At 33.8% G+C, this 13,277-nt stretch overlaps 1 protein-coding gene across 3 annotated transcripts; it reads right to left on the reverse strand.

The window, feature by feature from the left end:
- Positions 1–5,743: 5,743 nt before the first annotated feature.
- On the reverse strand, positions 5,744–12,914 carry LOC105344156 (monocarboxylate transporter 5). 3 transcript variants are annotated; one of them, XM_066070416.1, is made up of 6 exons: positions 12,777–12,914; positions 11,178–11,250; positions 10,267–10,410; positions 10,001–10,147; positions 8,619–9,701; positions 5,744–6,149 (listed from the first exon to the last, which is right to left on the reverse strand). In XM_066070416.1, exons 2-6 carry the CDS (start codon positions 11,242–11,244, stop codon positions 6,040–6,042), a joined length of 1,551 nt encoding a protein of 516 aa, XP_065926488.1. In that variant the 5' UTR covers positions 11,245–11,250; positions 12,777–12,914; the 3' UTR covers positions 5,744–6,039. The 3 variants fall into 3 exon arrangements, with proteins under 3 accessions (XP_065926488.1, XP_065926486.1, XP_065926487.1); XM_066070414.1 differs by lacking the exon at positions 12,777–12,914 and adding an exon at positions 11,892–12,764 and having other exon boundaries at positions 5,746–6,149; XM_066070415.1 differs by lacking the exon at positions 12,777–12,914 and adding an exon at positions 11,374–11,867 and having other exon boundaries at positions 5,746–6,149.
- Between the last annotated feature and the right edge of the window lie 363 nt (positions 12,915–13,277).

The raw sequence follows: 13,277 nt of genomic DNA on the forward strand, positions 1-13,277 counted from the left end.
TGAATGATAAAGATATACATAAAGCACAGAGATATTCACCTTTTTGGAGCTCCACCTCCGCCCCGACCGGGGCTTGAACTCACGACCTCTGGAACCCATTCTCCTAGCAATGAGCGGCCACCGCGCTAACCACTGGGCCATCTAGGCAAGACAAAAATCTTTGCTTATCTCAAACGACCGTGTAGTGAGCGACCAGCGCGCTAGTTTCCCTTCGTCATCGAAAGCAAGATTTTTGTCTTGCCTAGATGGCCCAGTGGTTAGCGCGGTGGCCGCTCATTGCTAGGAGAATGGGTTCCAGAGGTCGTGAGTTCAAGCCCCGGTCGGGGCGGAGGTGGAGCTCCAAAAAGGTGAATATCTCTGTGCTTTATGTATATCTTTATCATTCACTATGGGCAGGTATATGTCAATTTGAGAGTTATTGCAATGTTTGTGCCTATTATTTGTATATATCTATGCAATGTGTATCGTCCCGATCCTCTCAAATTGTCGTTTAACTGCATTCCACCTGTATCTCAAACGACCGTGTAGTGAGCGACCAGCGCGCTAGTTTCCCTTCGTCATCGAAAGCAAGATTTTTGTCTTGCCTAGATGGCCCAGTGGTTAGCGCGGTGGCCGCTCATTGCTAGGAGAATGGGTTCCAGAGGTCGTGAGTTCAAGCCCCGGTCGGGGCGGAGGTGGAGCTCCAAAAAGGTGAATATCTCTGTGCTTTATGTATATCTTTATCATTCACTATGGGCAGGTATATGTCAATTTGAGAGTTATTGCAATGTTTGTGCCTATTATTTGTATATATCTATGCAATGTGTATCGTCCCGATCCTCTCAAATTGTCGTTTAACTGCATTCCACCTGTATCTCAAACGACCGTGTAGTGAGCGACCAGCGCGCTAGTTTCCCTTCGTCATCGAAAGCAAGATTTTTGTCTTGCCTAGATGGCCCAGTGGTTAGCGCGGTGGCCGCTCATTGCTAGGAGAATGGGTTCCAGAGGTCGTGAGTTCAAGCCCCGGTCGGGGCGGAGGTGGAGCTCCAAAAAGGTGAATATCTCTGTGCTTTATGTATATCTTTATCATTCACTATGGGCAGGTATATGTCAATTTGAGAGTTATCGCAATGTTTGTGCCTATTATTTGTATATATCTATGCAATGTGTATCGTCCCGATCCTCTCAAATTGTCGTTTAACTGCATTCCACCTGTATCTCAAACGACCGTGTAGTGAGCGACCAGCGCGCTAGTTTCCCTTCGTCATCGAAAGCAAGATTTTTGTCTTGCCTAGATGGCCCAGTGGTTAGCGCGGTGGCCGCTCATTGCTAGGAGAATGGGTTCCAGAGGTCGTGAGTTCAAGCCCCGGTCGGGGCGGAGGTGGAGCTCCAAAAAGGTGAATATCTCTGTGCTTTATATATATATATATATATATATATATATATATATATATATATATATATATATATATTGTGAGTTCTAGCCCAGACGTGGCGGAGGTGGAGCTCCAGTAACGTGTTTTTCTGTGTTTTATGTATATCTATATCATTCACTATTGGCAGGTATATGGTAATTTCAGAGTTATTGCAACGTTTGTGCTTATTACATGTATATGTATATATCTATGCAATGTGTATCGTTCCGATCCTCTCAAATTGTCGTTTTACTGTATTTCACCTGTATCTCAAAGTACTGTGTAGTGCTAGGAGAATGCCGGAGGTTGAGCTACAATAAGGTGAATTTTCTGTGACACACACACACACACACACACACACACACACACATATATACATATAAATATATATATATATATATATATATATATATATATATATATATATATATATATATATATATATATATATATGCGTTGAGTATCGGATCAACTCTCGTGTCTAATAGGACATACATCGTGCTTAGTGGATTTTTGGGATGTACTCATTATTTAATGAGTGCCTTTATGCCAGACATATAATATTTAATACTATCACACGGTGTTTTATTTGGTAAGAGGTTTTTTATTTCTCTCTCTCTGTCTCTCTCACTCTCTCTCTCATAATTATCTACCTCATTTCACATGTGCGCATAATGAACTATGCATATACACTCATGTAAAAAGGTTTGAGATCAAGAAAAACATGTAAATCATTATATGAGGTGGTAAACATTGTTTGGGGAGAAATTTTGGAATGTTTGTTTGTTTTGCTTTTATTGGATTAAACGGAACTCTTATTTTAAATAATATGGAGGAAATATGTTCACATGCTTCAGTTCAATGTATGTCAAGGACCATATAGTGAAAGAGCAACAATAAAACAAGGTGTTCAGTCAGACATTTATCTATCTATTATAATATTTCACTAAAGCCAACTATTTGTAGGTATCACCATTAGATTTTCTAACGCTCCAGCTCTTGTGATCCGTAGCATGTATTTTGTCGAATAACGGGACATCGCGACAAGTTTAGGAGACTGGGGTAGCAGCTTTTGATATGTGATATTTCCTCCAATCCTCAGGCTTTTAGTAGATACTTATGGAGTCAGATGTGATCTAGCTTTTATTGGCAAAATTCTGTTAAATCTCTGTGTTGCAGGAGCTTTAGTGAGACCGATAACATTCTATGAAGACCTACAAAAATTTGCAAAACAAGAGCAAAACAATCAAATATGGTCTACAAATAGCGGTACTCATAAAAAAGGAGTTCTCGTGATGATAATGGAAACCAATATATGCCATTTGAACCATGGAATAACTGTATGAAAAAGAAAATATCATCGATTTGCAACAAAATTATCAATTTAAAAGTTCTTCGTAACACTTTATTTAAAATGTTGATTCCAGTGTGTTTTCCAGGAATAAAAGGGTGCGTACAAATCGTTATTTTTACACCTCCACATGCTAAATATCCTCAAATTTCAGATGAAGACTCAACCTTTTTCCTTTTTATTATCGGATCTTCACAATTGATTTCAAAAATTTTGCTCGCATTCTTCGTTTATTGTAATTTCATATCAAAACACACTATACTTTCTATAGCTTTGTTACTTATCAGTGTATCTTGTATGTTTATCTCGTTCTATACGAATTTTGTTACAATGACCATACTGTCATGGGTTGTTTGGAAATTTCCTCTTTGGTCTCTTTCCGGCGATACTTGTGGAATTTGTTGGCTATCAACCTGTTAAATGCATGGCTTAGGTCTGTCTTTATCAAATCCAATATTGGGTAGACATATATTGATATCATTTCAAACGAGTTTTATCAATATTAAGGATGGTTTTAGGGACTTATACTTGTTTTTCTAAAGTTAAGGATTTTTGAGAGATTCGAGATCATTTCATGCTTCGTTTTACCTAGTTGGGACAACTTTGATGATCAGCGGTGCTATTCTTTTCCTGGAACCACTATACAGACGGATAGATATAAGGCGAACTGCTTCTCAGTAAATACAAACTTACCTTGAGTTACAACCACTTATATTGATATGACGTTGGAATATCAATATCTAAATATTATACAGCTTATGTTTATGAAATTTCCTCGAGCATTATATATAAATAATTCATTATTTTCCACAATCTATAAGTGATGTTGTTTTTAAAAATGGTTTTAGTGTTATTTTTCTTGGAAAGGGAATAATTGCTTTTGTTTACTGATTTTGTTGACAAATATCTTAACACGTATTGCAAGCTAAAGCTATAGCGTATTCACGGGCTTAAAGATGTGTGTAAATTTTGTATCTCGACTAATGTGGTCCTTATTTTGATATCAAGGGATTTAACACTAAAAAGCAAACCACCTAAATTCAAACAGATGCCCTTCAAGAAGAATCTGCCGTCGTACAAAATACATGCAAATAACAAGATCTCTATAACCTTGAAATAAGAAGGGTTTCATCATTAAGCATTTTATATTTTTTTTGTCATTTATTTTAACATATCAAATCTCTTAGACCGATAACGCTTTGTCAAATCATTAGTAAAGAAATCGACTTAATCTTTTTTAAGCTGCTTTCTTTCAATCATATTGCAAGTGGTACGAAATCTGTGTATAAAAACGTGAATACTTTCATGGGCAATAACTGATAGAAGGCCTCAGATCCTCTTGCTATGTTATGAATAGATTGAAGATCTTTCTAGTGTACTTACGACATTATCAGAAAAATCCAAGTCTTTATCTCTTCTGGTTTTTTTTAGGAGCAGCGATAACAAGCATTTCCTTCTCAAAGAGCCATAACTCTGCAAGTTTTTGGAGTTTTTCCGACAAAAAGTTTTTTGGTATCAACACTTTTAATGATCAATTCAGAAAGTTTTAATTTTTTAAAATAAGTCTTATGACGAAAAAATCACCACGAGGAAAAATAGTAAAAACTAAAAAATACCCCCCCCCCAAAAAAAACCCCCCCCAAATTAAACCCTGAAAAATCAAGATATCTTTAACCTGGAATGTGGAAAGACTGTGTAACCACAGTTGGTGTTCCATTTTGTTCCTAAAACTTCTGTCAAACACATTTGAGCTTGCCAATACCGCTGGATTAGAACTATATTGTGTACTTATTACATGTATGAACTTGTCAAAGCACTACAGTTTGGGATCTTTTTCTAATGCGGTATTAGTTAACTACTAAGTATTAAAATAACAGTGCAATTATTTCATTTTAAGCAGTTCTCTAACCTTATAATTGTTTTACAAAGATTGATGCGTTTCGGGATTTTATTCGTTTTAGCTATGCTATCATATTTTAACCAGTATGCAAACAATATAAATTTTGAATTGTTGAGATGATTGTTGGCAACAATTTTTTTTAATAAAAAGTTAAATGCAAAGTCATGAAAATAGTCAAAGAATTATAGATCAACATTTGTCAGGTGCTTGCATGAGAGAGTCGTGGTTTATAACATTGGATTTGTTTCCAAATACAGTGTTGTTGTTATTATTGTAAAATTAAATTCGTGTAAAAATAAACCTTAAGGTAACGATAACGTGATTTTGTCTATTGTTTGAATAAAATGCATGCATTAAGGAGATACTATCGCTGATATTATTCAATATATTTAAATCTCTTATTCTAGTTTCATTAATGAAAATTCATTGAAAATCTTTTGTATGTAATTGTTCTTAAAGCAATTATTGAAATGAATGATCGAAGTAAACAAAATCATAATCAAGGTTTATTTAAAAGGCCAATGCCAATGAGTTTTTTCTCGAAACTGTGCCTTTCACTTCATCAGCGAAAACTATACTCTGTCCCGAGTTTTTGCTTCCACCACTTTTTGCTTGATATTTCAATAATAGTAAATACCTTTGGGCTCAAACTACGTTCATCCACTAATATGAAAAATGTCCATATTATCTGTTTTGAAACGCCCCTTCTACCGCTTCAGGTTTCAATACACATCGAAAAATTGAAAGTCTTCGGAGATTTTGCATTGCATCAGCCATTAATAAGCCCGGATGATAACGTTAAAAAATTGCGCGAGGTATCCCGAGTATTTCCGAATAGAGAAAAGATGTAAACATTTCCCATTATAAATCTCCGTAAGAAAATCGTTTCGCTCCTGTGAAATTTTATGAGTGAATGAAAAAGGATAATTGTTCAATGAAGAGATAAAACGATGAAAATCGCAATATAAAAACTCTAGAAAACCTGTGTCTGTTGCCAGGTGCCGCTGGATGCAGGGAGGCTGTGAACAGACCTCACAACATGTATGGTATATATTTTACATAAAAATACTTAGTAATAAAATTTTTATTAAATTTTGTCTAACTGCTGACGCGCGGCGGCTAGAAGTGAATACCTGAATAACACCTGTCTAAAACCTGTTCTACTCTCTAACTCTCTTGTCTACTAATGGACCCTTCCATAATAATGCACCGTTCCGTAAATACAACATTTTCCCGCTATTACTACCGAAACGCGGGAAAATACAATTATCGATGATATTTAAATACATCGATCAATGAGAGTTTCAACAATGTAGAACAATTTAAATCTTAGTGACATTACAAAACTAACTGTATTGAAAACGCTTTCAACTTTTAAGTACATTAAAGTAATTTTATTTATCTATTAAGGGTTTTAACAATAAAAGAACGCCACCTAACACCAAACAGGTTCCCATCAGGTAGAATCCACCGACGTATGATCCTGTCCGGTCCCGCAGAAGACCTGTGAATTAAAATTAAAGTTAGTCCCTCAAAATAACGTCCATTGTTGGACTTTGTCATCGACATCAAAGTTTTCGCAGATTTAGGAGAACGATCATAAATTTCATAATATTATCAAGTTATATATGTGATATAGCACACCTCACAGCCTACTAAATATTCAGGGCCATTAACACAGGGGAGCATTTGTTATTATCCGCAAGAGAGACAACTCATGAAAACGTGCATTGACTATAGTCCGTCTCTTAATCTTATTAATATAAATAAATAAATAAACAGAGAAAAGTTTTGCAAATATTTTAATTATTCCTAATACATATAACAATGAGTATAAGGGATGAAAAATACATATAAAATTCAATTGTAAAATTATATCAAAACAAAACACAATAACATGTAAATGGTATTGTTGCCAACATAGCATTTTTATGACCATTAAGAGAAAATGTTTAAAAATTAATATAAATAAGTACATAATCAAATAAAGTAAGCTTGTACATGTACCAGGTGGTGAATATTAAAAGTATGTTGCTTGTAGGTATAATTCTACACAACAATATCCAATTAATGTAAATTTAAAAACATACACAGGTTGTATGAGATCTCTTTTTTTCAAAATCGATTTTCTTATGATGGAAAAAAATTAAATGACCTTGCATTTATCATTCTGATTAAAAAAAAAGAATCATAAAACTAATAGACATATATTTCAACATATATAAGGTGATATTTTGAAGATATAAATGTCATTTTCATATCAAAGGTAATATAAAAAAAATCACTAGACTCGTTTCACTTAGTCGATTCCATTTAAACAAGGAAAAAGTTGCAGAAGGCCTATTTGTATCAAGTATCATAATATGGAAATAAATAAATGACCCTGCATATATCATTCTGGGAAATAAAAAATAAAAGACATGCTGTTCAACAAACCCTAAATGAGATACAGGGATAAGATATACTGTGCAGCAAATAAAGATGAAAAAGGTAAGAAAAAAATCATTTAAACAAACATTTAAATAAAGGGAAAATCTTTTATAATTTTAAGTCCTTTTTCAACTTATTTTAATTATTAATATTAAAAAAAAACCTTGAGAACAAGACCTATACATTTATTATACACTGCTTTTAGTATTGATTTATAATCAATCAGCTAAAGCCAAATATTAGTATCTACATATAGAGATACAGCTGTAAGATTATCACATGACAAAGAGGTACCTTTAGCGAATTTGACTGGGTACTTATCAAAATCAACTTGAAAATATTCTCCTGATTTCAAATTATCTGAAGGCAGCAAATCTGTAGATTGGAAGAAAAAAAGATACGCTTTAATCTCAAAGTTAAACGCTGTCATCACATCAAATCAAGAGGGTGTGTCTCGAAATACACTTTTTATCTGCTCATACAATATCTGAAACATGGGTCAAAACATTTCCATGATTATAGCTATTACAACTCATTGAGTGGGATATGACATATAACTAAAAAAATTGTTAAGGCTTTTAATGATTTCTCTCTCTCTCTCTCTCTCTCTCTCTCTCTCTCTCTCTCTCTCTCTCTCTCTCTCTCTTTTCCAGCAATTTTGCTAATGTACTGTGGCGCTTTTGAATAAAAAATCATTTTCATAAACAATCATTAACACTGTCTTCGTTATCAGATAATTAAGCCAGATATTTAAAAGAGATATGCATGTATCAAAACTACATGAACGTGTCTAGTTAAATCTGTAAAGCGAAAGGCGTGATTGAAAATATCACAAACAACCTGGAAAAATAATAAAAATATGTCAGTTAGTTACCAATACTCACTGTGTGTAGAAGCTGACTATAATACACATGCATGCAGGTTGTTTTTTTTTTTACCAAAATATGTCTTTCAAGTCACATTTCACAAAGACCATTAATTATGAACATTTTCATAACATGTATAGTAAAGTCAATGCATTGTAGGCTTTTAAAAGTATTATTCTAGTTTAACAATGTAAGTAGGTATGTTCTTACATGACTACCCCCTAGCACGTTTTAGATTGTTGACAAAATTGAGAACTGCAATTCAGACAGTTTCATGCTGAACAATGTTAAACGAGATAAGGCTTATCACCCCAAACGTCTAATTCACATTAAAAACAATTATGCAACTGTAAATACTTAAAAAAGACTTTTACTTACTTTTTGGATCTAAACTTCTCTCTCGATGTGCACGTTTTCTCGAACTGGTCTCGTTAAAATCCCGTGAATGACGTAGTTTAGACGTTCTCCTTTTTTGCATTTTATCATTTATATAGAAATCAGAAAGGTTCCGATTGTGCTCATAAGGCTGTGAGGTGTGTATAGGCTAGACATTTTTTCCGTCTTAGGGAGTTATCTATATCTATATCTATATAGGTACTTGTATCGACTTTTAAGTCTTGCTTTAGATGTTTTCTCTCAAATATTGATTTTGATAGAAGAATAAGCAAGATAGTTACCAACAACAGATGACGAAATTGCCACGGAAATCCCTCGTACAACCGTAGTCATTGACAATCCGTGACGTAAATTCTCCAAGCCAATGAAATCCACAATAAGTACATTTATCAATGAATAGTATGTACCGGCGAAAGAGGACTGCAAGAATCCAAAGACTGCGAGCTTTGCAAAGGTATCATAAAATGAAGCCAGAAGACATGTCAAACCGTTGGATAACAACGCAATAGTTAGCATATGAGACCTTTGGATAACTTTGTTGTCTGAGATGAATACAAAAAGGAGCCTTCCTGTTAAGTCACCTGCTGAACAGAGTGTAAGGAGGTACCCGATCATATTAGTGGACTGATCATTGTCTTTAGCAAAAGGTGCGATAAAGGTCACAACTATGGTACTTCCAGGCGCTACTAAGAACGCCATTAACATAAGAAGGATAAACGTTGGGTTCTTGAATAAAGCAAAGTCGAATAATGTGAATAAAACTTTTAGACAACAATTTCTGTTAGAATCCGCCGACGTGGACAATGAATGATGTTGTGACCTGCCTGCATTAATGTTTTCTATAGATACGGTGCTTCCGATATCTAATGAACTTCCAAATAGTTCTGCTGATCGTACTGAGCAGTTCATGTGGTTTGAGTTTATATTTACCAATGAATTCGATTTCCTCTCTGTGTTCATTGTTTTATGAAGCGACGTGCATGATCCATTGTAAGTATCTTGGATTTCATACTCAATAACATTCTTCTTGTCTGTTTGGTTTGACAAAAGATTGTTTGTACATTCTTTGTCTTCTTTATGTAATACGATGCCGTTCCTGTCTTTTTCTTCATTTATATGAATATCTCTTTCAATTGGACGCATTATTAGTCCTGCAGGCAAAAACTGAAGGTATAACCCTCCAGCAATTATAAGCGTGCCTTCTAAGCCGTATTCGCTGAATAGAAAAGTCAAGAAAAAGGGCAAGACGAAGCCCCCCAGACTTCCTCCAACATTGGCAATACTATTCGCCATTCCTCGTCTTCTTTCGAAGTATTTGCTGATCATCAGCATAGACGGTAGATGTGCAGTCATTGCTGAAACCGCTAAAAAGAATTGAAAAAGAATATTTTAATTGTAAATGAGTACTGACAGTTAGTAATTAGTAAAAGGCATATAAAAGAGGAAATCTAAGAATTTTCGCCATATATTAAGTTTATTCTTCTTCACTGGCAAATAGCAATAACCTGTGATAGACTTTAGTTTTTAAACAAGATTTACGATGTAGAGTTTAACAACAAATTTGAAAAAAAAACCCAGAAAGATACGTTCTTCTTTAAAGGAATGACTTTATTATAAAGATTACTTTAGTATTCTTAGGTAAAGGGATATACATTTATCATACCAAACAAAAAACTCTGTGTAAAAAACAAAACTTCTGCTGACGGAGCAAAGGCGTTTCCTATACAGCACCCTAGTCCTATAAGTCCTGCAAACATTACCATTGTTCTTTCTGTGAAATAACGAGTTCCTACTCCCATGATTATAAAGGCTGAAAGTCCAAAGGTCAAAATATAGTATTAATGAAGCAATAATCCCTTCGATATAATTTCATAACATTATCTTATACATGTTTAACGTAATAATAAAGACCACTGAATAAGTACTTACAACTGAAACTTGCTATGATGTTCTGAATCGATAAAATTAGGGAGAGGACAGAGGCGCTTGTGTTGTACTTCCTTTGAAATTGCACGAAAAATAATCCGAAAGATTTAAACATTCCAAGAATGACAAAGTATTCCACAGAGCATCCTACAAAACATGAAAAACCTTGTGGGTTTATATTGCTTGTAAAATGAATGTAAGGAAATATCTTAAGGATAAAGTTTGCTCAGAATGAAACAAATTCCACTGATGATAATGAAAACTATCTATTGTGTGTTATAGACCTATCGTGGTAGTGTTTTTTAATTTTCAAGAAATTAGGTCAATGACCTACTTTTTAAGTTAATGGTCATTGAATTTTTTTTGAAAAATTTAGAAAAATCCCTAAAGATTGAGATTGATTGAGATTTTCTTAATTGTAAAAATAATACAAATTGTTAAAAACTTTTGAAAATGAAATAATATTTATGATGGCAGATACATTAAAAAGATCAGAGCATTACGTTTTCATTCACAATTTTTTTTAAACATTCCAGTCCGAGTTTCCTCTATCACTTTTCAAATCCTATCCATTTTTTATTCAATTTAACGAAGATCTGAATGATGATAATGCTACAACATTTATAGTATTATACTAATTATATTGATCTTACTCTGCTGGCATAGAATTTATATGAGGTCAATGATCTTATCGTTTTTACGTATTTTTAAATATTTTTGTAATGTGTGCCATACGATTATCTAAATGAACAGGTAAAATAAAACCAACAAAAAATATGCAAAATTAAGTTTTAAGTAACTAATTAATAAATTCAACTTTAAATATTATAGTGCTCAAATTGACCTTTAATTTCAGGATTTTATTTCTAGATGTCTTGATATGTACTATCAAGATATGTCTACATACTACGCACCCAGAAGTACTATCCAGGCCCAGCCTCTTTCAACGGATGATGATGAACTTTTCCTGAAGTTTAACATGGTTATCTACAAAGATTAGCAAATTGCATGTATAACAAAACACTTATGCAAGATCGACACGGGAGACATGATACCGTCGATTCTGTTAGACGTTTGACTATATTACAGCCCCTGGGTTTATTTTCTTACCTATGCGTTTTTTAAGTTTGTAGAATATTTTCTATATCTTTTGGGTTTTCCAAATCACCCCAAAGCATATAAAATACACTTTAATCTTATAACTATAACCTAAAACAACTGATCCACTTTGTTCAAGTGCCCCGAGTAAAAAGAAAATAAAACTGATAGTGCTAACGAAACAACACAGGAATGAAAGTGTCTCCTCGTGGTATTTTAAATGGTCCTTTCGTCTCGGTCTGTAGTTCATGTCGTGTGATCATTCCGGTGCATGCATGTTATATATGCGCCAATTTGTCCTATAATTTCACTGAACTTGTAAGCGTACAAAGTTATGTGAACATGTGATACAACTCATGTATGTACAATTAATATCCTCTTTTATTTGATTACATAAAGCAATTACTTTTCTCTTATAACATCAAATAAATTGTGCTAAGTCTATTAATATCTTAAAATACCATGTAAGTTTTTAAACAATATACTAAGACGTTTATTAGGGAATTATCTGGAAAAAAAACACTACTTACCGCTATTTAAGAGCTTCTATAGAAATGACCTCATTTCCAACCTCACTAAACAACAATGACTTTCATGAGATAAATGACGGCTGGTCACATGTCCAATACATCTTTTTGAAGATAAAAAAAATGTCTTCCGGCATTTATTTTGAAATCGAATAACGACGAAAGGGCGTGCATTTAGAATGTGTTTGTAAATTTAACAACGAGCAATGAACAGGTTTTATTACTGAATCGTGGAGAAATGGAGGAAGGGGCTGTTTAAGTTTCACCGTCCCTTATCTTTGTTAGCCTAGATTACCATGTATCTATAAACCGGAGTCGTCAAAAGAACACCAAAATAAAAGTATTGTTTGTTTGGAATATTTGTCTACCTTAAATAAAACAAATCATTTAGAGGAAAACTATTTTAGTTATATAATAATGACATTTTCAATCAAATTGTGGGTATTACATTATGTTCTCATTAGGCATAAAAATATTTCAGACAAATATCATAAAAGTCTTATTAAAAAAGTGTTATGGCCCCGCTCTGAAGGCACCCTCAAGTGATCAATCTGTCCGTCCGTCCGCCTGTCCGTTCGAGATCTCTTGTCCGGAGCATATTTTCTCTCCCCTAGCCCAATATGGCTCATACTTTACCATCACAGTGCCTTTGAGTAAAACATATGAAGTGACCTTGAACCACGTTTCTAGGTCTATGGTTAAGGTCATAGCAGAATTATATAAAAATATTTGTCCGAAATATATCTCCTGTACCCTTGATCCAGTATGGCTCATACTTTACTCACAGAATACCTATTGGCCAAAAATGTGCAGTGATCTTAAATAAAGTTTGTACGTCAATGGCATATCAAAACACCATTTTTTAGAGCATTTATACTCTCAACTTACCCTTTTTTGTTCATATTTGATAAAAACAGAGCTTTTGATTAAAGTGTGCAGTGACCTTGAACCGTCAACATCAGATGTGGAGGTCGTAGTAGAAATATTGGAAAAATCATTGTCCAAAGCATATCTGCTCTCTATATGGTCCAATCTGGATCAAACCTCACCCACAAAGTGCTTGTTTTCAAAAAGTATGCAGTGACCCTGTGTCAACTCTATTTCGGATCACATAAAACCCATTTTAAGGAGGTTGGCACCTGAAATACAAGTAATGTCAGTCATCTGGAAACCACTTAATTATAAAGATGGGTACTTAAAATGTTCATTTATTTTATTTGTAAACCATTTAACATCCCATTTTATTTAAACATGGAGCACAAAACAGAAATAATATTTTTTCTGATATAATCGCAAAAATTTGGCATGGAAATTGATTATTTAAAGAAATCAACAAAAATTTATAGTTTTGGCTGTAATTTAATCAAAATATAAATATAACATGTAGTT

The sequence above is a fragment of the Magallana gigas genome, chromosome 8 (assembly GCF_963853765.1).
Source record: "Magallana gigas chromosome 8, xbMagGiga1.1, whole genome shotgun sequence".
In the NCBI taxonomy this organism is placed as follows: Eukaryota; Metazoa; Mollusca; class Bivalvia; order Ostreida; family Ostreidae; genus Magallana; species Magallana gigas.

Bases quoted from the DNA above. Each gene is read 5' to 3' on its own strand.
- LOC105344156 (XM_066070416.1), bottom strand. From the start codon at position 11,244: ATGTTAAACTTCAGGAAAAGTTCATCATCATCCGTTGAAAGAGGCTGG. The intron at 10,411-11,177 runs GTGCGTAGTATG...CATGTTTTGTAG, and splicing joins GGCCTGGATAGTACTTCTGG to GATGCTCTGTGGAATACTTT. The intron at 9,702-10,000 runs GTATGATAAATG...AATTCTTTTTAG, and splicing joins TACACAGAGTTTTTTGTTTG to CGGTTTCAGCAATGACTGCA.